Source organism: Photinus pyralis, unplaced genomic scaffold (assembly GCF_008802855.1).
Source record: "Photinus pyralis isolate 1611_PpyrPB1 unplaced genomic scaffold, Ppyr1.3 Ppyr1.4_LG2, whole genome shotgun sequence".
NCBI lineage: Eukaryota > Metazoa > Arthropoda > Insecta > Coleoptera > Lampyridae > Photinus > Photinus pyralis.
Window position 1 is genome coordinate 12,193,506 of NW_022170403.1, and position 25,197 is coordinate 12,218,702.

Here is a 25,197-nt window from a genome sequence, read left to right on the forward strand (position 1 = left end):
AAATGTTATACTTTTATATACAATATACAAATATTTACAATAAGAAAAAATACTTTATTAAATAATTAATGCATAGTGTTGCACCTCCCCCTCAACTCATGTAAATTGTTCTCAGGTCTTGTCCTCTACTTTTCACAGAAAAAATGCGAATTATTACCTTTCGATTTGTTCCACATGTATGCCGCCTCTGGTGTATACGAAGTAACAAATATTTCTATTTGTTATGCGCAGTTGCCCTTGTACTTGATAGTAATAGCTATGGGTTTTTTTCAAACACCATGTGTCACCTGGTTTATGGAAAAAGTCGATTTTTCCGCATTGGAAGGCTTCTATCGGTGACAGGTCCCCGCTCTTTTCGGAGCTCTTCACCTAAACGACACCATCATCCTCCACCAACCCATCCGGTGAACAGGCAAGAAATGGAATATCTTTATCAATGCTTAGACCACTTCTTTGAACACGTTTTCCATACTGCTGCTCAAATAATGCGATAGCATTGACCTCATGGATTAGTCCAAATTCTGTGGCATGTGTTCCCATAAATGTGCTGTAAAGAAGTGCCGTAACCGTTTTCGCTGTCGAAGTACTTTTTTTCATCTTGCATATTTTTCCAAATGTGGAAGCAGCTATACGCTTTCTCCGTTCCAACTTCCACATCTCACATTTGCTTTGCCATATTTTTTTTTTCATTCTTTATCCTGATTACAATTATGTATCAGCATTATTGACTGGTATAGTTTGCCTTAGTTACCATGGATATAATAAAAAAAACCATAATCTCTATTTAATCTGCTATTTGTATTTCAAACAGTAAAAACTTACGTTTTTATTCATTTTCATGGGTAAAATTGAAAAATTTATATAGGTTGTGATACATCAGTGTAATTAGGACAAAGAAAGCAAACAACTGATTTTATGAAACATACGGTGTTTAAAAAACACCAACTTCGGATCAAATCTCAGAGTGGTCCAAAGCTTTTTTTACTAGTCCACTAGATTCTACGTAAAAATATCTAAAACTGACAGTTATTACCTTTCTTCTATTTTGCATGGGTAGCAAGATACCTATGATAACATCACAAAACCTAAAACGTTTCGCTTTCCTCCTGTATATCAACAAACGTAACTAGATTGATTCGGTTTATGGTGTCTCAATCTAAATTGGACACCGACCACATTTTCCTCGACATTTTCATATACTTTATAATAATGAGGTACCTAACCATCGGCCTAATTTACAATCGCCGGTAATAATAGTGCACCATATGCAAAATATTGCTTTAGAGAAAAATATCCATACTTGAAAAACGCAAAATCCTTTGAATAAACACTAAACAGGAAAATACGTAAACTAATAGTATTTTAATTACCATGCAATAAATAAACAAGATGAATTTATTAATATCAATAGAAAAGCTCATTAGGCAAGTGTTATTAGGCTCCTTGCATTTATAATTAAATCCATTGAAAGGTTATAAATAAAGAGACACCAAATAGAATGGGACAAATTCAATCATCTCTTTCTACTTGTAACATGCTCTTTTGAAGAGGTTAGACAACTTTACACACTCCGTTTAGCACAACAAATTTACTTCAGAGGCGCCTTAAGGGCACGACGCAAAGCGGAGTGCCTTTAACGTTGCAAGTGCTTTAAAGACCAATTATACACGTGTATCTTATAGTATTTTTTATTATACCTGCAGTATAATTTAAAAATAGGAAATACTATATTGACGTTATACTCGAATACATGTCTAATTAAGTGGGCTGGGTGTTCGTAATTTCACGATTGCCATGGAAATGTCACTTGACGTTTGCTTATAAAAATCATCGTCTTTGTGAATTAAACGATTTCCGTTGAAAAAGATAATACACCGTCAATTAAATCGATTGTTGTAAAATCTAAACATCTGGTAGGTGTAAAATCCAAATCCAGTAAAGCCAATTATAAAGAATATGAAAAGTTTTTTCCATGGATGGAATAGGAAGTTACGTCTTACGAATAAAGTCTTAAATGCATCCATAATGCTGGCATATATGAAGGAAATGTCAAAGGTATTTAAATCTTCTATATTTTGGTGCATTCATTCAAAACTTTAAAGCAATGCTGCGATTAAAAAGTGGAACAGATTTGGAAGAAAACCCTAAATTACGCGCGTTTGTGAAAGCTTCAACCAAAGGATAGGTACAAAAGCCAAAGAACTGTTCTGCACTTACAGAAAGCGACCTAAGAGGATTTTTTATTTCATCCAGATGACAGTTTCAAAAGTCATACTTGAAGTATCGTTACTTAGCAACTTTAAAGCACGTGTGTTTTAAAGGCCCTTTTTCGCACGCATTTGAGTGTTTAAAACGGAGATTGTGATTCAGGTATAAAAAAAATAATTTTTTATTTCTAAAACCTTTTGCATCCCATCAGGATGCTTCAAGAAATAAAAAAAAACCTACTAGGTACTTCACATATTATATCATAAGTAGTGCTGAATATGAACTCTGTTTTATAATAATGCTTTCAAACTACCAGAAGCGTAGTTAGATCAAATCAAATATGACTAAATTACACGTTTGTGTATATGTCTCATCTAAAATTATCAGTTTCCTCAGATAATCCAGTATGCGGAGCAGTCAGAAGGACCGATTCCTGCAAAATGTGGTGTAAACGATTTTAACGTTTTAAATGGTCCAATAACATGTATTTGAAGAATGCACACCAATTTTTTCCCGGCACAACTCTTGGCAGCTAAAAAACCTCAAAACGTTCGGACTTTTTTCAATTTTTCTCGAAAACGGTCCATATTTTATGAATAACACTTCTTTATTAGTAAATTTAAGAAAACAGCGTCGATCAAAAAAACAAACAAAATCGATCCAATAGAAAAATTTTTACAAGCGATCCAAAAACACTCAATTTTTCAAAAGAACCGAGTTAACCTTTTTTTAATGCGTTGTGGCTCCTAAAGGAACGATAAAATCCACTACCCCCCCCCCTCCCTAAAGATAGTAGAACATCAATCAGAGAGTTTAAAAAGTCCCAACAATTTAAAATTGGCCAAATTTTTGAAATTCGTTGGAAAAAATGGGCGTTTTTTGATCGCTTGTAAAAATTTTTCTATTGGACCGAATTTGTTTATTTTTTTTTTATCGACGCATAATTTTGTTTTCTTTAATTTGCTAAAGAAGTGTTATTCATAAAATATGGACCGTTTTCGAGTTTTAAGCGAAAAACTAAAAAAATGCCAAAAATTTTGAGGTTTTTTGGCTGCCAAAAGTTGGGCCGGGAAAAAATTTGTGCGTACTCTTCAAATACATGTTATTTGGACCCAAATAAGTAATACGCTAAATGTACAATTGTTATTAGTTTTTGAAAAGATAAGGTTTTATTTAGAATCAGTATAAATGTTATACCTACTTTTAATCATTGTAACAAAATTTTAAATGTTAGTTTAAGTTACCATTTTTATGTTGTTGTGCACCCTTGTATATAAGTAAAGAAAGATTTATTTTAGGTGTTCGAAGTGCCGGTTTTTTTAGGATCTACCATACCTAAGTGAATTCATTCATGCACATGTACCTAATAACTATAAAAATCTATAAATCAGTAAAAATGATTAGAACAAATCACAAGAAATAAAGGGGCTATTAAAAATTGTTATAACAAACAATGCTAATCTAGTCCACTAATTACCTGAAAAACAGGTAATTTACAGAAGGTGTCATTATAGAAAAATTCAGTAAATGCATTGAATAAGTAATTTATTCAACGGTAACAGAAATAGGTATTTGTGCATCTCCAGTCAAATATTGTACAGCTTTTCTATAAACTTGTTTACATAATTAGTCCTTGATCATTATAGGTACATGGTCTATTGTGTTTAACAATAAATGAAGAGAATATGCAAAACTGAAGGATATAGATACATCGTTGGTTTCACTCAAGGAGATCATGTAGCAGTGTGTATTGTTGGTGGTCTAACCAATTGCAATAACACTGAAATACAAATTGACTACAGAGGAGCCTTAAATATCTGGTGTAAGTTCAAAATAAGTAGAAGTGTTGTTTATAGTGGGCAAATTTTTTTCGAAAAGTAAAAATACCTTTTTTTTAAATACACAATAGTTATTTATATAACAAGAGCGCGAAGTTCAATTTCGCGCATTGAGACTGAAGGTATTTTGACGAGGCGAAGCCGAGTTAAAATATCAATGAAATGCGCGAAATAACTTCGCGCTAGCGTTGTATACAATATTTTTTGTACAACTGAACCGATTGTTAATTAAATTGCTGTTTAAGTTCAACTTTTTCCCGTGCGCGAAATACTTTTTTTCACTGTTGGCGATTTCGCGCACGTTGTCAAGAGCAACCTTACTTATTAATTAACCGATTAAAAATCTAGTACTTCGCGTTTCGAAATCCGTCAGAAAATGACAGGTTTTTTTGACAGTTGTAGAAAAAATATTTTTTGTACATACCTACCTCCTTCTTCCAATTTTGTACAATATTTTATATTGTTGTACAAAAGGAGTTATGTACCTACACTTATGCTTTTATGTTGAAACGTTGAAATATTTTAGTTGCATACTAAAAAAAACTTATTAACTGCTTTAGTCATCATTGCCACTTTCTCTCCGCTCGAATAAAATCTGCTCAAAAAACCACTTATGTTGATCTGGGACAAAGCACAGTTGTTCTTTCAGGTTCTCGATCTTTTCGTTAGATAAAGATCCGGTCTTCTTTAAATGCCGTGAGACATGAAAGTCTCGAGGTATAGAGTATCAATGGATGCTACACTTTTGCGAATGTTAACTTTTAAGAAGGGGGCACATAAATCGTAACTCTCTTTGTAGAGGTAAAATCCAAATTCGTCCACATGAATCCATTTGATGCCACCTCTGAAATGGTTTTCTCTTTCATGAGATTTTTTTTCTGTTTAAAAGTTTCATTTTTTGTGGCAAATCTGTTTCTAAAGCGGTTTTCCATGTTAATGACCAAATTTTTCTTGCCCAGTGAAGCTATGACTTTCCGATACTCTTCAGGGGTACAGATAGTTGGATGTTTCCATAATCTCTTCTCTATTCGCCCAAACGCATGGTCGGAATCTAAATAAGAATGGCCTACCTCTGGGAATTTATGGTCAACTGTTTTAAAATGATCTCTTTGGACAAGATATTGATACAGACAAATCATTAGAAAATTTTTATTCTGTCCAAATGATTAAATGGTCTTTCTCTTTGAGTGAAGCTTCAACTTCTGAAACTCTAAGGAGACAACTGAAAATCTCACTGCTTCCTCTGGAAGCTTGATCTTCTGTTCAAGTGCAGAAAACTGTTTGGTCAATATTTTTCGCTACAATATGGATACCCAGGTTATAAAACCACATTTGGCGTAAATAAAATGCCTTTGAAGTACTCAACCGAGGCAAAGGCATTGTTTGTTGCAAATCTAGTGTAATGTATATGTTGGACGCAAAGGCCGAAAACGGCCAATGGTCGTTTTTTTTTTGCTCAAACTTAGGATTGGACTATTTAAAATTACCAAAGCTCCAATTCTAATTCAATTTCGGGCTTTGGCCGTCCTGAAGCAGCCAAACCTAAAATTGAGTAAATTTTGATCCCCACCCCTTCCCTCTATGTAACAGTTTTGCCAACCTCCCTCCTAAAGCTACATTAACACTTTAAAAACCATCCCCTCTTTTTTATGTACAAAAATTGTTTATTTTAGATTCGAACATATCAGCAAGTTCATTTATGACTGCGCTGCGGTTATCTCTGTTCCATTGTCACATTGGAGGATGTAAGTAGCACCTATTATAGGTACAAAAAATGTCTAAAAGATTGTAAGGTACGGGTACCTCTGTAACTCTTTTAAATTTCAAAGGTTTTAAAAACACTAATTTTGTTAGATGGTCCTGAAAAATAAATTCCCTCTGGTTCTGTTTGTTTGCATAGCTATTAAGATCCACCTGCCCTCTTGGGTTCATGTTGTTGCTCAAAATTGGTCTACGTTTCTACGTCCCCATCAATGGTTAAAATGCCATACCTACTTCACACTGACAATGGAACCGAATTTATTAAACTTTGGTCGTTTCATATTTGCACAATCCTGGGTTTGACTGTTTGGAGACGATCGAAGCTCGAAATTGAAAGGACATTCAGGCTTTGGTCGTTTTAAATAGCTCAATCCTAAGATTGAGCAAAAAAAAACGACCATTGGCCGTTTTCGGGCTTTGCGCCCAACATATACAATATTGTTCGAGTTTCTGGTCTGCTCTCTATCATATTTCTGAGCCTCAAAAGCGGCCTTCTAGTTTTCACTGTGTTTTTCATTTGATGAACGCTTATTTTGTATTTTTTATTTGTATTATCTATTCAGTGTAGTGTAGGTATGACTAAGTGTAAGTGAAGCATCACATGAGCACAATAAAATATTATTATTATATTATTATATCACATGTACTGCATGTGTCGCTTTTGGGGTACCCAAAGGACAAATTAAATTCGTTGTAATGTAAAAGCGATAAGTACATTCTTTTACCATGAATCGCTCATTCATTTCTTCAGCATGACAGTTCTCTAGGTAAAGTTTGTGCATTATGGGGACTGACAGCAAAGGTAAAAGGTACTTCTTGTGAATGCGTTGCTTAAAATACCTTCAAATTCAAAACTTTGGCACAACTACACAATATAAATTAAATAGACGACTGATGTGCAACGGCTAATAGAGAGCATGAAGGAGATATGTCAAGAAAATCTAAATTTCAGGGCTATTTTGACATTAAAAAGTTGATCTTTACCTGACTAGTACTGTAATATTTTTGCCTGACTCCCATTACAGTCCTAGTACATGCAAATTAACAAATAGATCGTTCAGTTATTCAATCAACGATTGGATAATTATCATGCAGACTATGTGGATATTTTTAAATAAAGGGATAATGATTTTTTAATTACTAACAATTAATGGAATATGTGTGGAAGTAATAATTATTCCTTTAGTTTTGCGCCAGTCTTAAAAGGTTTGTATGCCTTTTCGTACCTCTTTCTTGACTTTGTGGGGAGCGAATATTGCACTACGGCGGCCGCAGCTTCGGCTACATTATAACAACGTCTCGCATAGTTACTCTTTTTCACTGATACCTGCTTTTGTACCTAGTTATAAAGACTGTATAGTTGAAAAGTACAAAGCATAAACTGCAAACTGCATTAAAAATGACACTGATTGTTTTAATTATTTTGAAATCGCTCTATGGAAACAATTAAATAAAGTGATTTTAGCATGCGTGATTAGGTATCAAAATTTCACACATATGAATAATTTAATTTGGAAAAGTTATCTATACATGTTGCGGGTTCAGGTAAAATTTTATACATAATAGGTACGTCATGAAAGTGAGTCCACCTGACTTGGAGGCATTAAAGAAATACTCGGACGCTGCGCGTCCTCGTACTTTTCAATATGCCTCCGCGTCATGTAAACGACAACTTTCATAACTTATTATGTAATAGTTATTTACATATGAGTATGGTAAACCAAGGTTTACGTTAACGAGTGAGATGTTTACTGCCGAAGCGTGGAATTTCGAAACGAGTAACGTAAACTGATTTGACATACATGTAATAGTATTTTACATTATTAGCCAGGTAAGTGAGTTTTTACTGGCGATAGGAGAAGTTGACTAGCGAGCCGTTAGGCAGAAATGTCTAAAATATCATGTTATCCATGTAACAGAGACTTCGTATTAATTCTGGCCAATGAAATTACTAGATTACTAACTTGTAAAATTTTTACAGGTCTGCTGTCAGTTTTACAGGTCTGCTGTCAGTTTTACAAGTCAGTAGCGTTTAAACATGACGTTTACCCGTTTGCGTTTTGTCTTGTTAATCAACGTTTACAACTGAGTAACAAATAATAGTATATTATTATACGAGCATATAAAGTGTGCGATTATGACACGAGGTGAAGTTTGCAACACGAGCCGAAGGCGAGTGTTGTAATTTTTCCGAGTGTCATAATCGCCTTTATATGCAAGTAAAATACGCTATTTTATCTACGACTATTTAATTAAATAGAAAATGCGGCATCTGAATCAGTTTGAAACGTAGCAACTTCATAGCGGTAGCGCAATGTACGCCTATGGTTTGGTTTGCGTTCGTTCATTCGTTGACGGTATTTAACCTCAAATCTAATTCAATGTATCGCAATGTACCTAATAAAGGATACAAATTGTCGTAGCACTTAACCACAGTTTTGCATGATTTATTTTAAGAATTGATAATTCGTAACAGGTCTTACATACTAGGCATTGACCAAATGACTTAAATAGATGGCTACAATATGTACGTTAACTAATAAAAAACACCTCTTGCCCTTAAATTTGCAATAAAACTATGCTTTCATTGCTTAAACTTCGTTTCTAAAAGAGGAAGAAACTTCTTGGATGCAGGTCGGAGAAGCTTAACGAAGTCTTTGAAAAATTAGATTATGTATGCGAAACAAAATATTGTATTCCATTTGGCAGCTGTGTAACAATTTCTGCAGGCATAATTGATACATCGGGATCGATTTAGAGAATAGTTGTACATAGTTACATCACATAAATATCCACCTTACTTCCATAGGTTATGTCACAATCTAAAACAATGAAAAATGAATGACAACCATTTATATTAGCAATAATCTTACGTGTAGGTAATTACGTGTTGAATTAAATGACTTCTGGGAACTTAAGATAAATTGCATATTTAGTTCGCCACTTAGGTACATTGCGATACATTGAATTAGATTTGAGGTTAAATACCGTCAACGAATGAACGAACGCAAACCAAACCATAGGCGTACATTGCGCTACCGCTATGAAGTTGCTACGTTTCAAACTGATTCAGATGCCGCATTTTCTATTTAATTAAATAGTCGTAGATAAAATAGCGTATTTTACTTGCATATAAAGGCGATTATGACACTCGGAAAAATTACAACACTCGCCTTCGGCTCGTGTTGCAAACTTCCCCTCGTGTCATAATCGCACACTTTATATGCTCGTATAATAATATACTATTATTTCATACTGCTCTATTTCTATTAAAATACCATTTTGATATTGAGTTAGAAAACTAATGGAGGGAATATAATGGTAGAGGGGGTAAGAATTTTTGTAGACGGAAGTTGCCACAGATAGAGGCCACTCGCGTGGATAGGTTCCCGTGAAGGTACATTTTGGCCGACATTATTTGACATATGAAAACGAGGGTCCTGTCACTGTCAGTTTTCCACCAAATTCAAATTTTATTAAATTTGCCCTTTTAAAGTACCTAATAATTTCGGATCGGTTTGTGCTCTGGTTTATATAAGTAACTAACTGCCACATAGTGTTTCTATCACACGCAATTTTGTGAATTGAGAATAATTAGCTGCGTATCATGCAACATTTCTCATAAAGGGAAGAAACAGGGCATTTCCTTTCATCGGTAAGACATGCCGGTTACGTTGCGCTAACAAGCTCCCCAGGTATGATCATGAAATTGATAGAAATGGATAGAGGACACCTTAATTACACGTTATCAGTTAAAAAATTTGCGGAAGAAGCCTTACATTTTCCACAATCTTCATTCAAAGTTCACTTCATTTCGTCGTAAGTGAGGTTATATTATTCAAATTACATTGTTGATTTTAAGTTGGTTATAGTGTTCTTAAAATTCCTCGGTGCCAACTTTAATTTCTTAAGAGGTTATGTTATTTTTTCACGATATAATAAACATTAAATAATGATGTACAAGTATTCTACATGTGTTTTTAATTATATCATAATAGTAGTAAGCAGTTCCCTACATGTTTTGTTCCTTCCCCTCTCGACCGTATTAGGCGATGGATGCTAAGCGGCGATGGATACGAAAAAGGCGTTCCAAGTTAAGCGGCGATCGCTAACGTAGCTGCGATCCATGGGAAATGCGAGAGATGTTCCTTCCCCCCTCGACCGTATTAGGCGGTGGATGCTAAGCGGCGATCGATACGAAAAAGGCGTTCCAAGTTAAGCGGCGATCGATACGAAAAAGGCGTTCCAAGTTAAGCGGCGATCGATACGAAAAAGGCGTTCCAAGTTAAGCGGCGATCGATACGGAAAAGGCGTTCCAAGTTAAGCGGCGATCGATAAGAAAAAGGCGTTCCAAGTTAAGCGGCGATCGCTAACATAGCTGCGATCCATGGAAAATGCGAGAGATGTTCCTTCCCCTCTCGACCGTATTAGGCGGTGGATGCTAAGCGGCGATCGATACGAAAAAGGCGTTCCAAGTTAAGCGGCGATGGATACGAAAAAGGCGTTCCAAGTTAAGCGGCGATCGCTAACGTAGCTGCGATCCATGGGAAATGCGAGAGATGTTCCTTCCCCTCTCGACCGTATTAGGCGGTGGATGCTAAGCGGCGATCGATACGAAAAAGGCGTTCCAAGTTAAGCGGCGATCGATACGAAAAAGGCGTTCCAAGTTAAGCGGCGATCGCTAACATAGCTGCGATCCATGGAAAATGCGAGAGATGTTCCTTCCCCTCTCGACCGTATTAGGCGGTGGATGCTAAGCGGCGATCGATACGAAAAAGGCGTTCCAAGTTAAGCGGCGATGGATACGAAAAAGGCGTTCCAAGTTAAGCGGCGATCGCTAACGTAGCTGCGATCCATGGGAAATGCGAGAGATGTTCCTTCCCCTCTCGAACGTATTAGGCGGTGGATGCTAAGCAGCGATTCATATGAAACATGCAGGAAGTGCCCGGGTTTCCCCTCTCGGTGAGCGATACCAAGAAATCGATTTTTGCCACATGCAACCTTCTCTACGACATCCTTCTTCCCTGATGCATTCAAGTTTAGATTGTATAAGTTTCAAAAAGTGGTGTTATTAAAATGTCAGTCACATGGAAGTGTCGCTTATTTGGTGTTTAAGTCGAACAAAACCTAAAATTGTATTGTATATTATACCTGTTGTACTACTTTTATTACATTCTATTAATATACACGTTAAATCCAGCACATTTCATTTTAGTAGACGAAGAAGTTAACATAACCCCCTACACAAATTTACTGTCACCTGTGTTTATTAGTGGAAAAAGAGTTGTCACATAAAATTTTTCAGTTTCGCCAACTTAAGAATTACAAAATATACGTAAAATAACACCAGATTTCCAGAAAATGAGGTGAACTTTTAATTAAGATTGTGGAAAATTTAGGCCCTCTTCCGCAAATTTTTTTATTCTAAACGTGTTATTAAAGTGTCCTCTATCCATTTCTATCAATTTCATGATCATACCTGGGGAGCTTGTTAGCGTAACGTACCCGACATGCCATTTATCATGTTGTAGGCGAGGTTGTAGGTACCTAGTTTATGTTTCTTAGTTTTCCAAACGAACCAGTACTTCGAGCAAAATGGTTACCTAACATTTGTAAATATATCTCAAGAACAGCTCTCAAAATTTGATTTTGTGCTCACAACGCTTCATTGACTGTGATTTCGACCAAAGGTTGCACTGGAAAAAAATTTATCAAATATGCAGTAGGTACTATCAAAACTTGTTTTTGCAGCTAAACGTGTGAGTTTATAATATGGATATCAGCTTTCTTTCGGCTACTTCGCAATCATGATTTCGAGATTGCGATTCGTAGGATCACGTTTTACGAAAGAACGCGCGAATTTAAATCAGTTTACGGAGTACACATTTAGATTCGAATTACGTATTTTTTGTTTGGTTAATGAAAATAATTTAAATATAAGTGGAAGTACTTGCACGATTATGCTCCTCTTCAGTTACAAATAGTGACTAACCTACCATTTGAGCATAAATATCCTTGCATTTATAGGTTAGGAATTCGTAATCATAAAACTTTTATGTTCAGTTTGTTCACGATTTTAGCAATCATGATTATAAGATCACATTTCGAAAGAACGTGATTTGACAATCCAAACACGTTTGGATCACCGAAAGAAAGAAAGTTTTTTTACGAAGGCGGATACATTTTGAGACCAATAAACAATAAATTATTATTGAATCTCTCTGCCGTTGTATTGTAATGAACCTGAGACCAACCAATCAATTGTAGCTATTTATCAACACAGTGAATTTAAAGGGAGTTGTCAAGTTGTAGTGGCTATAGTAAACTGGCCTTAATTATACTACTGGAACACATCGATGTATATTTAGATTTGTAATCAATGATTTTATTAAATCTGCATACTTTCCCATTCTTGGCTATTTTGTTTACTTTACCACGAGCATGTATTTTACTCCTTCTATACGTTTTTTTTGTTATTCCTATTAGTGGAAAGAAAATTATATCTACGCCACTGAAGTGAGACGCTAATGATAGCGGAAGTGGTGTGGTACTTTAATCACAGCTAGAGGCCACTTTTGGTTCCCGTGGTCTACGTCTGGTCATGCATTTGATTCCCTCCATTAGTTTTCTAACTCAATGAATGCACCACACTTTGAATGTTGTAGTAGGTACACATTAAAATAAAAGCAAAAGTCGATCACTTGATTTGTTTGATCTGACAGTAGTTGGACAAATATCAATGCATACGTTTAGATGGATGTCAGTTGCGGTTGCTAGGCAAAATTTCCAGTCTGGTAAAAATTTTCAGTCTGGTAAAATACGATTTACCAGACTCAAATCAGTCTGGGAAAGCGGTGATTACTAGATAGTATGAAATAAATAACTATTATTTAATACTATCTAGTAATCGCCGCTTTCCCAGACCCATTTGAGCCTGGTAAATCGCAAGGTTAATAGAGAAAGTATAGGTTGCCTCGTAACTTTCAGCCAATAAACGTTCAGTATTAAAATACGCGAATGACGTCACCCAGAATCCCATTTTGTCCACATCGTAAAAATGAATTATGAACGCAACAACAACAGAGCAAGTTCAAAAAATGCGAAATGGATCGAAATGGTACTTATTACATGGATGTGCATTGCATAGAAAGAAACATGCTAGCGAATATTAAACGCGGCCACGGTCATCCCGGCGTTGACCATCCCGGCACCGATGTCCCAGCGACAAGCCATCCCTGCGACCATTTACATCCCGGCGCTCTAAACCCGGCGATGGGTAATCCCGGCTTCGGTCTTCCCGCGGCAATTTGAACTCTGTGATCCGAGGGATGGAAAATATTTCAGACGCGGTAAACATATGAAGCAAATTCATGTTTATCATATCATCATATCACCGGAATTAAATTTTCTGATTTGCTATTTTATAGAGCGTGATTTTTCCTTTTTAGATATAATACAATCTGAATAGGGATTATAGTATCAAAGTGAAATTATGCCATTTAAAGGTAGGTAAAGTTTTCTGGTATCTATCTGCGTAGGTACATGGTAAAAACGCAATTTTTTTAAAAATGGGTCTTTTTACTCCGATGGTAATTGTGTAAACAACACAACTTATTTGAGCTTCCTTGCATATTTCGATCTCCTATACCTATTTCTAAGCATTAATTACAATGCGTCCAGGCACAATAACAGCCTCTCTCGGTACCAAATTTGACATCCGCTTCTAAAGAATAGGTAGGTATATCATATTTATGCACAAAAAAAACAAAAGAGAAATGAGGTTGGACAGACGGCGGCGTTAGGAACGTGTGCATTGCCGGGATAAGGGATACCGGGAAAGCAATAGTCACCGAGATAGGTCGTCGCCGGGATAGTAATGGCGTCCGGGAAAACGGTGCCGGGATGGGATGCACCGAGCGCACTTTATTCAAAACAGCTTACATTTCATCTTCATAGTCTTCGGCCCGGAATGCAGACTGCACAGTCTATTGCATACGGGGTTCAGGTTCCCCTTTCTATTGCACTTCATACGCCCGCATGCGGCATGACATGGACCAATAAAAATTGCAATTATTGCATGCAAGTTGCAAGAAAAATTGCGAAAGGCATGCGCACTTTAAAGTCAACTGATCAATTGCTGCAAGAGACTTGCATGCAATTTTTATAGGACCGGTGCTATTTTTCTTGCATGAATCGCGCAATTCTAGGGATAAATCTAGTCGTTTTTGTGTCACCAACCAGACGCACTCATTACTAGTTTTTATTAATCTTATTTATTCTTGTAATTTTCATGTTTCTTCAAGCAATCAAAATTTAATTTTTATTTAAGGTTAGCAACTTTGTTGACAAGTCCATATTTTTCTTCTGTTGGCAGACACGTGGCAATTGAAATAGATGCACCATGTCAAATACCATGCAATGCATATTGCATGCATAAGGATTTGACTTTGCAATTTCTTTCGCGTTGTATTGCTCCATGTCAAGCGGCCTTAACCCATTCTTTTTGTAATACAGGAATTACCTTTTGGAAAAGCAAAAAACTGAATCTGCGATCCATTTGCTTTCGATTTGTTGGAGCTGCTATTGCATATAACGTCACAAAGTGAGTATTGAAACAAAGTCACATCAGATCATTAAAAGAAAGTTGCAAAATACGTTTATTCCAACTACCACATCTATCCCACTACAGTGATTACATTTTTAAACCCGAAAGAATGAAAATAACAGTTTAAATTGTGTATGTAAAAGCGAGGACTAGAGTTCCTCACTCTGAAAATGATGCATAAAAATAGAAGTTCTGGTGTATACTTTGCACTAAAATAGGACCAATTCACTTATCACTAAGAATAGGAAAAGTACAATCTCTTAGAGTACACTCTAGGTGTATGCCACCAATTTCAGTGCAACAAAGCATTAAATTAATGAAATCTGGCAATATTTGTTTCATTTAATGGCGTGAAGAAAAAACAGAGGCAAAGCTAGTTTTTTTCGCATTCTAAAGGGCAATGTGCACACTTGTAGAAATCATCTTTAGTATATATAGAACTAAAGATGCACTCGATAATGCTCTAAATCAAAATAATAAAATAGTTACAATTATGTACTATGAGAGATTATACATTAACTTTTTTAATTACAAAAAATAACAATAACATTACCATTTTATATTTCTTGATCAGTAGAAAGTTCTACTAGGAATATATTGTTTGCAATGTAAGTATTAGTAAAATAGACTTAGTTCACTACATACACTCCGAAACAGCAATGGAGCATTTATTTATTAAAACAAAATTACGAAACCTATTAAATAAAAAGTACATGAGGATGGATCAAAATAAAGAAATAAATTCTAATTAAGTCAACTGAATAGAACACAAGTACTGAAACATCAAAATTACAAGCTTGAAATCACACTTAATTAAAAAATATGCTGTAATCTTAACTGGAATAAATTTTTGTGTCAAGATGTTTAAAATCTTCTTCTGCCACCATAACCGCCATAACTCAGATATCCGCCACCGTTTCCACCACCACCACCACCCATTCCGCCACCTCCTCCGCCAGAAGATGAGGAATTCAAGAATAACTCAATGTAACGATGCTGCATGTGACCCTTATCCTTATTCATGGCACGGACTGCATCCTCGTGAGAGGCAAATTCTACATCGGCTTCTCCAGATGCACGACCAGAGTTATCCTGAAGAAGGCGTATTGAAACTGGAATAATGGGCCTGAAAAACTACACTAGCCGTAATTATTTCACTTATGCTATATTAAACAACGATTACATCAGCAATATCCATTTGATTCGCTTTAAAAGGCAATCCACGCATATGCACACAATGAACACCTCCCCCGCCACATTCCTCTGGACTTTCCCAGCTGTGTCCTCCATATGGGCTATTGTCGCTACCCATATCTCCGTTATGGTTCGAATTATTTAGCCAAGGAGACGGTAGTTCACCGAAATCGTCGTAATCGCTATATTTTCTATCTGCAATAAAATACAATTCAATCAAAAGAAAAAAAAACTAATCTACACATACCTGAAACGTTGTTACTAAACAAAGAGCCTTTGAAGCTACGAGAGCCACGAGATTGAAATCGGTTCATGTTTCCATATCGATCGCCACGGTCGTAAGGGCCAGGGCGAGAATTGTAGCCCATTCCTGGACCACCGCCCCCACCTCCCATACGTCTGTTATTTATTCCAACAACACTTTGTACTTCTGACAAACTGCTTCGGAATATTTCTATATACCTGTTAATATAGTTACAATCAGTTATAACATTCAACTACAAATTGACGACAGCATTTAAAAGTATCACTTTATCAAAACATTGTTATTGAAATTGTAAAATCTCTTACAAAACTGTCAGTCATCCACCAGAACATTGCAGCACAATTGTTTTAAAAATGATACAGGAACTGACATCCACTGTACCTACTATATATGTCCAATTGCAAATCGTGAAAAATACATGGCGACCTTAACCATCATGTGGATGACTTCAATATATTCCCAGAATCTATATCTTGTGAACAATGACATGCAGAGCTAATGTCTATACACTGCAGTATTTGCTTAATATGTTTTGATAAAATGTTTATAAACAATAAGAGAAGAATTTAGATTAAAATGAACGTTGGCTTTGTATGATATTGAACAAGCATACTACTTTGTGGAGGGCAGTTATAAATTATTCTAAATGAGACTACAGTACAATTTGCAATATGAGAAAATGACATAAACTCGGAATTTTACAGTCTTGTAATGACGTCATTTTTGTCTATCCTTGTTTAACTAATGTAAAATGACAATGACAAAAAATTTTGCCGAAATGTTGTTGTGAAATGTTGTTGTCGTGGCTAAATTTTACCTGAAATGCTTGTCAAGTGATTGTCAGTTTTGAAGTTTTGAAAACGCCAAAGCGTCAAAACATGCCGCCAAAAAACCCTCATCGATTTAACGGACAAACACAGTTAATAATTCTAAATGTGTTGGCTTTCTTTCAAATTGAACAGGAACAAGTTCGGAATGGCATACCACTAGACATCAACAATGTTATACAGCGAACTGCACAAGCAACGAAAGTCAGCCCAACAACCATTTCAATTTGAGAAAAAATGGTGTAAAATCCGACAAAGATTACGCATCTAATGTCTCTACCAAGCAAAAGATTAACAAGACGAAAATCACAGAATATTTGAAGAATAAAATTCGGGATACAATCTATTATATGTACTCCCAAAAGGAATATGTTACACTGGCAACTATTAGACAAAAATTTCTGGAGCAAAACGAATATTTTCAATTTTCCATTGATTCATTGAGAAAGTGGATCAAAAGTATGGGTTTTAAATGGAAGAAGTCCAATAACAGAAAATATCTTATGGATTTACCGGATATTGTCCACAAACGAATAAAATTCTTAAGGGAGTACATTGAAAACAAAAATTTGGGACATGAGGGTTATACTCCGGTTTTTATGGATGAAACCTGGATAATTATTTAGTAAGGGATCATTTCGAAACAGCTGGCAAGATGATACTAAGCACACGGAATCAATTAAACCCAATGAAGGTAAAATAAGATATTATAATACCTTTTCAATATCATTAAAAGAGATATTCTTTAGGTCATCGATACATTATTGTCCACGCTGGGACGAACGATGGCTTTATTGGTGGGGCAAGTTTGATTTTTAAAAGTGGAAAAAAAAACAGGGGACTATCATGATAATATGAACAGGGGTAATTTTGAAAATTGGTTCAAGACTCAACTGGTGCCAAATCTTCCTGAAAAATCTTTAATTATTATGGACAACGCAAGCTACCATTCTGGCCTTTTAGGGAAAATTCCCACCAAATCATGGACAAAACAAAGAATGATAGAATGGTTAGGGGAAAAAAATATCGGCTATCCAGAAAAGGCAATGAAGGATCAAATATGGAGCATTGTCAGCTCAAACTGCCCCAAAGAGAAAAAGTACTACCTTGATGAATATGTTAAGCCTTTAGGACATAAAATTTTACGGTTACCGCCATACCACTGCCAATTTAATGCGATTGAAATGGTGTGGTCCCAGTGTAAACGAAAATACGATCAGTACATTGCAAATTTTAAGGGATCACCACAAGAGGTTTTGGCAACATGGGAAAGGGTTATCGGGGAGATTTCTAGGGGTAATTGGGAGAAATACGTAAACCATACGGACAAAGTAATACAAGAGGCTTGGGGAGCAGTACAAGTTTGTGATGCTTCTGACATCCCACCTCTTGTTATCACTACAGACGCAGATGGCGACCTTACTGACGACGAATACTTTGATTTTGACTCTGACGATACGGACGAGGGCGACTAATTTTCTTCTAATACTGTGACCATTACAATCGCAATAAATTGGCATTGGTATATTTTTGTTTTACGATTTTGATTTTCCAACTATTCATCAAGGTAGTGCAATTTTTTCTTGTGTAGATGTGGTTTCGATAGTGGTTCTTTGAATTTTTATGTACCCCTCTGCTAATTATTTTTTGGGTCTTTTCGGGAGTATTGATTCCTAAATAATATTCTGTGATTTTCGTTTTGTTAATCTTTATTTATTTAAAAACAAAAATATGTTAATATTACTTATATGTTAGTTCAGCAAGTTATTAAAATAATTAGTGAGTAAATGACCTTTTTGAAATACTAACATTTTATCCATCGCGGTTTCGCTCGCAAAAAATATGAACTATTCGCATTTTTTAACATGTTAAAAATTTATTTTCGATATCTTCAGTCGTTTAGGCTGTGCGTTGATATCTCAGTCAGTCAGTCAGTCAGTTAATTAGGACTTCTTCTTTTATTAAGACCTATAGATTTCTTGTGGAAATTGACTTAATTATTATCAAAAAATGCTAAAATATTATGTACACCACTGTATAGTAAAAGTCATGCAGGTAATTAGACACCAGTAGTCAGTTACTTAGCAACAAATAAATTTAATAGGACATACGTTTTTTCCCACGAAAATGACGTCATTACACGACTGTAAAATTCCGAGTATACTAGAAGTTCTCTAGTAGATGCGGAACAAGTCTAAAGAATGATCATTTTGTTCAAACTCAAAATGACGATTTTAAAGCAAACATATAAAAATTCATTTAGCTTCGAAATTTTAAATTTAAGCATTGTTTTATTTAAACAAAAAGTTTAGTTAGCAACCAAATGAAGACTTACTTATTGTTAACAAAGTTACTTGAACATCTTGAAAAGTTATTAACATGAATAGGTAGTGACACTGAAATTTTCAATTGCACAACAGTGTGGAGAATGAGTAATTAGTTAATAATCCAACATACATCCTCTTGTGAAAAGAAGACATTTAGTGAACAGATAAGCACACAACAATGTTGATAAACTGTTATTTAAGCAATGCGATTTCCGCAAAATGATTTGCAAAAATGACTGTTTCACTAGCATAAGAAAATCTGTTCCGCAAGCACACTATCAAAATGATGAACGGTACCCTGACTCATTCACTATTGAGGGGATTATTGCCCAAATAAAATAATTCCTCCATGTTGTTAAATCCACATCATAAATTAGAATAAAATAAAATTTGCATACAAAAAGTTCCCCTCGTTTCATCTTAACCTGCACTTACCACCACAAACAATCATTATGATATATTAATATGAAAAATAAAAACTATACGGAGAATCATAATGATTATTTAATATACTATAGAAGGGAACAAAATAATAAGGAGGTGACCCACCCTCCCAAACCCCACCTGTGTCCTATTTTTTCCCGGTGTTTCAGCAGAGCTTTCTCTGCCACTTCTTTGCTAACAAATTGAACGTAAGCCTCCCCAGAACTTCTCCCCGAGCCGTCAGTCAGAAGGGTTATTCCGTTGGGCACTATCTCCAACCCTACCCAAACAACCCAATCAGCCCTTTAACTCAAAAACAGTATATTATAATGAACTAGGATAACATTGACATAAAACATTCATTATATTCTTAAGAATAAACGCATCTTCAATAAGAATGCAAAATTTAATTCACTGACAATTTAGGAAACAAAATTATTATTATTATTATTACACAGGGAAAAAAATACAAATCTTCCTCTAAAAACAGTCACACTACAATTTATAAAAATTAAATTACATGCTTTGCAAGAAATAAGTGCAAAAAAATAAAATATCCCTAAAATATAACGTTACGCCTTTTAGTCCTTATAAACAAACTGTGTGGTGTGGTGTTAATATGCAAATTTTTCACGTTGATCCTTTGGCATTTTACTTCATTTAAAACTAAAGTGAATCATTTAGTTCATATTCCATTGCTCCCATGTTCTTATTAAAAGGAATTTGGAGCTGTTTGATAACTAATTAAATACAAATATGGATATCCAAGAGTGCTTAGTTAGATTTTCATGAAAATCAAAAACTAATGGGGGGAAAGTATTACCAACAGATCATTAGTTCATCTTCATCAACTACTATCAGTAGTTTTAATTAATCAATAAAGTTTGTTTGAAGACATGGTTTAGTTTTAATTATGAATTGTTTTCCAAATGTGTCATCTCTCATGCATGATCATTCCTGTTTGTATAACTGAATAATTTTCTTGATCTTTTTAGGAATTTAGTTGATGGAGTCATCTGTCTTTTTACAAGAGTATAAAATATTAGCAAATTTGGATCATGGAATTTGTAAAGGGTGCCTGTTAAAGGATTTTTTAAATTCGATTTTGTTGATATTTCGTGGTATATTCTTCTGACATTTACCCGTGTAGGGCGGAAAAGAATAACTCTAGTGCAGAGAGCACTGCGTGTCATAGAAGGCGACTGAACAGCAAGTCAACCGAAATCCCAGCACTGGAAGTTTGGGTGTGAAGGTTGTGAAATTACAAAATTTTAACTTTTTTTTACCAATTTTGACTTAGTTCTTGATTGTAACAATTTTAGACAATAGTAGTGTTACATATGATACGGGACTACTCCCCGGCCATTAGAACTGTATTGCGAGAGAATTCGAGTACTCGTGATATTTAAGAATGTTTGTGTAGTAGATCGTTACACTGTAGGCGATGTAGTGGCAGTTTAAAGATTCAGGTGCAGTATAGAAGTATGAATTTTAATATGACATGGTTTTATGTTCCCTCTGTAGGTTCTTCAAACCGTGTCACTTCTCGCTATTTAGACCAACATTTAGGTGGTATCTGATTTCTGCCTCAATTTTAAATCCAGCACTTCTTTTCTAGGTATGTAGGAAGTGGCGTCCCTTGCGAGATGGTACCTGAACATATATTTTTAAATTACCCTGTATATAAACTTTGCAAATCAAGTAAGCACACTTTTGCGGTTTGGTCCTAATTATCGATGAAAGAGTTTTCAATCTACAATTTTCCGTTAGACACAATGTTTTTCTATTGTCATGTGTAGGGCTGGGCGATTACGGGTTTGAATAATCGATAATCGATTATGAAAAATAATCGATTACACTGATTAATCGATTAATCAAATAATCGATTAATCAATTAATCGATTAATCAAATCATCGATTAATCAAATAATCGATTAATCACCTAATCGTTTAATCAAAAGTCGATTGTCACATACATGATAAATATCTGTTTGTATGAATTAATACGTTAATTATTTAATAATAAAAATAAAAAATAATTCCATTACTCTTTTCATCAAATCGTTCATTACTAGGGAGATCGATTAATCAATAATCAACAAAGTGTCCCTGGTTCGAATCCGGGTTCGGGCATGGATATTTGCAAATGCATAGTGGGTTGGTTGGTAGAACAGCCTTGGCTGAAACCCAGCCCATTTGAAAATGAAGGTCAAAAATAAAAATAAATAAATAAAAATAAATGATTAGGCAGCTTACTCTCCGATGAGGTGTGCTTTAGTTTTGATCTTAATTCATTTTAGCTGCTTAAAGTGACGTTTTAACATCCGCCATAAAATAAAATAATACTTGTGAGCTGTGAGTGCTCCTTTTTGCGTAAACTGATGATCCAGCTAATAATAATCAATTAAAATTTACTTAATAATTGATTCATCAAACAATCGATTAATCAAATAACCGATTAATCAAATAATCGATTAATCAAACAATCGATTAATCAAATAACCGATTAATCAAATAATCGATGAATCAAATAATCGATTAATCAAATAATCGATTAATTTAATAGAATAATCAAACCCGATTATCGATTATCGTTTGATTATAATCGATTAATCGATTTTTTTGCCCAACGCTAGTCATGTGTCCATGGAAATAAAGAGTATCATACATAAACCTCTCGCCAGGAAAGATTGCCGGTCACAGAACACTTGATCCCGATCTACAATCTATGTTTTTCTAAAGATATGAGCGACTTCCGGGATAGTACCATGTCAATGTTGAACAAAAAGACTTTTCGTTCAACATTGGCACGTTCCTATTCCGGAAGTCACTCGCGTCCTTAGAAAAACATAGATTGTAGATCGACATAGGGTGTGCTGTGACCGGCAATCTTTCCTGGCGGGAGTAATGAATAAAAAAATACTACTACCTTAAACTGTTAAAAGATTAATGTCAAGGATCTATAACTTGTTATTAGTCAATGTTGATGTTTTGCAATTACATTGCCAGATTGACAGCTAAAGTTGTTTACGATACCAATTTCAATTTGTATATGTCTATCCCAATTATTCTTAAGAATATAAAAAATGCGAAAAAACATTAAATAATCAACACCATACAAAATTTTAGTACTACATACCAGTGAAGAACTGAGCGATTTCTTCCTTAGAACACCCAAAAGGTAAACCCCTTAAACGCACACAACCATCTTCATCGGAACCATTCATCGGTGCGCATCTTTTGATGACCCAATCCATCTCGGCTCTATTAACCTTAAAAACTAAAAAAGCATACCACATGAATTCGCTCCTTCCATCGTACAACTGGTAAAGTGCTATATTCATCATTTACCTTCAATATAACGATTCCCCATGTGATCGTGGTCTCTTTGAATGGCACGACGTACATCCTCCGTACTTTCGAGCTCTACAAATGCTTCTCCACTTGGCCTACCCTCTCTAGATGTGGTCATGTGAACTCCGGATTTACCGCCCATTATGGCGCATTCTTTGAAGAACTTGACGATGTCGTCTTGCGTTGCGGACCAAGGTAAACCTCGTAGCTTGACCACACAATCATCATCTTGATCACCTGCCCCGGACATTACTGTGTGCTGGATCAGATAAACAAATTGAGAAACGTTTCTTAAATCAATCGATTACGTACGGTAAGACAAGCCGACAATTTTCTTATAAAAAATACTAGGTATTGATGTTTGTTACTGACAAAACGATAAAAGAACAAATAACAAATTGCGGAGTCAGGATAAGAAGGCGTTGAACAAAAAATCGAGTGCAGCTCTAAACATACGATTCGATACCGATACAGCACGAAGTCGCACGGAATTATTACCTAAAGGTCTGTATACTGAACTAAAGGTATGCTTACGATAAAATGTTTAAAAATATTCAAATAAGTCAGAGTGACAACTTAAAAAGTAGGAAAATGAAACAACAAATGTGAGTGAACTTTAATTATTGCTTAATTGTACATCAATTTTTTTTAAGAGATCCGTGATGCTATTAGCATTGTTTAAATACTTTAAACAATGCTATTAGACAAATGTGGAATATTATATTGGCAGTCCATTTTTTTAAGAGGTCCGTGTGTGGTGGTGAAGTCAAGTGAAGGGTCAATACTGGAACCTATAGTCCTATACTAAACGCAATATACACCGCAGTAATTTTTTCGCTTATATTCTTCCAATATTATTTATATGCTGACGATACGCAGCTGCATATCTCCTTCTCCATCTCAACTAAATCTAGCTTTGCCGAAAGTGGATCGAAACCTTAACCAATTAGCTAGCATCTCGAAACAACACTGTTTAAAAATTAACTCTTCCAAATCAGCATGATGCTTAACTGTTTTGAAAACAAAGAGCACGATTATCGTAGGTAATTGCACAAGTGCATCAAAATTACCGATAATTTTTTTGAAAGCATGTTGTCTAAAAACTGCATGAGTTTATTTTCATATTTTGGCGAAAGAGCCCGACACCGAAGGTGGAGGGCTCTTTTAACAAAATATGAAAATGACCGGATGCAGTTTTTTACTGAAAACGTGCTTGAATAAAAAATTATCAGGTTTATTTTGATGTACGAGTGTAATTTAGGGGAATATTTCCCGAACAAGCATTACTTGTCAAACTGACGTTACCTACTTATAAAGCTGAATTTATATGTTCCCGTACCCGCAACGCCGTACCGTAACGTTTGGAATGAAACCCTACTTGTTGCGTGTGAACATTTATAATTTGCGTTAACGTTGCGTTAGAACGGTTACGGTACGTAGGAAATGCTCAAATCTTATTTCTTACGGTAAATCGTGCTAACGCGTTTGTCTTCGGCAGTACTCGGGTAATTCAAACTGAGTTTAGCCTGACGTTCGTTTTGTTTATTTAATTATTGACATTTTGTTGGTTATTTATTTTTCAAATTACGCGCGTTTTCAATTATCATGATTGAACAATTATTAATTAATGTGATTCAACACTATTCCTTTTTATACGACAAATCAAAAGCCGATTATAAAGATCCCTCCAAAGAAGGCAACGCTTGGCGTACAATTGCGAATTCATTATATTAACCTCAGGTCCTCAACATTCATTTTTACAAAATAAGCTAGAACACATGAATTTTCCTAGATGCGATTTATACGTTTTGTTTTGAACCTCCTGAGCAGTCTGGGCTTACGCTTCGCTCTTTTTTTTAGGGCATAACATACAAGAATTGTTGAAGCGCAAAGAAGTAGTCCGTCCATTTCAAGCAAAATTAAAAGAAAGACAATTTGAATTTTGAAATGCGCGTTACTCTTACTGACAGAATTCGTTACGTGCTAATGCGCAAGCGCATCACTTGCCACTACGGAACTATAAATCGTATTATTTTCGTTAACGTAAGATTTTACGTCTTTACGGCTACGGAACTATAAATCCTGCTTAAATTGTCGGTGTAGTGGGAAATTGTCCAAAGGAGTTGCCAGTTGCCATGGATAGGGAAATATCGCAGGGCTCTTTCGCTTTCTACAGTGTAATTATCGCTGTAATTGAGCGATAATTGCATACCTCATATGGCATTTATGACATATGAGGGAAATATTCACTACAATTATAATATGTAAACAATGACTCAATACCTGTTGTATTTAATTTACTTAATTTATTTTGTATTCCAAAGCCGATTGTACAAAATTTTGATGACACTGAATAATATATAGGTGAATAATCCCGAAACAGATTTTGGGAGTC

The 25,197-nt window shown here is 35.2% G+C and overlaps 2 protein-coding genes across 2 annotated transcripts; one reads left to right on the plus strand and one right to left on the minus strand.

Annotated features, from left to right (window-relative positions):
• Window positions 1-14,446: 14,446 nt before the first annotated feature.
• Window positions 14,447-23,252, minus strand: LOC116163425 (heterogeneous nuclear ribonucleoprotein H2-like). The gene is made up of 7 exons (XM_031477333.1): window positions 23,115-23,252; window positions 22,800-23,061; window positions 22,588-22,728; window positions 19,590-19,728; window positions 15,854-16,068; window positions 15,596-15,801; window positions 14,447-15,546 (listed from the first exon to the last, which is right to left on the minus strand). Exons 2-7 carry the CDS (start codon window positions 23,050-23,052, stop codon window positions 15,277-15,279), a joined length of 1,224 nt encoding a protein of 407 aa, XP_031333193.1. The 5' UTR covers window positions 23,053-23,061; window positions 23,115-23,252; the 3' UTR covers window positions 14,447-15,276.
• Window positions 17,318-18,318, plus strand: LOC116163426. Its single transcript, XM_031477334.1, has 2 exons — window positions 17,318-17,392; window positions 17,448-18,318. The coding sequence occupies exon 2, from the start codon at window positions 17,553-17,555 to the stop codon at window positions 18,171-18,173; it is 621 nt and encodes a 206-aa protein (XP_031333194.1). The 5' UTR covers window positions 17,318-17,392; window positions 17,448-17,552; the 3' UTR covers window positions 18,174-18,318.
• Window positions 23,253-25,197: the final 1,945 nt, after the last annotated feature.

What these genes read in the sequence shown, in the direction of transcription:
- LOC116163425 (XM_031477333.1), bottom strand. Translation starts at nt 23,052, where the DNA reads ATGTCCGGGGCAGGTGATCAAGATGATGATTGTGTGGTCAAGCTACGA. An exon ending in CGGGAAAAAATAGGACACAG is followed by an intron (nt 16,069 to 19,589) that starts GTGGGGTTTGGG and finishes CTATATTAACAG; the next exon opens with GTATATAGAAATATTCCGAA. An exon ending in ATCAAATGGATATTGCTGAT is followed by an intron (nt 15,547 to 15,595) that starts GTAATCGTTGTT and finishes CGGCTAGTGTAG; the next exon opens with TTTTTCAGGCCCATTATTCC.
- LOC116163426 (XM_031477334.1), top strand. Translation starts at nt 17,553, where the DNA reads ATGAACAGGGGTAATTTTGAAAATTGGTTCAAGACTCAACTGGTGCCA.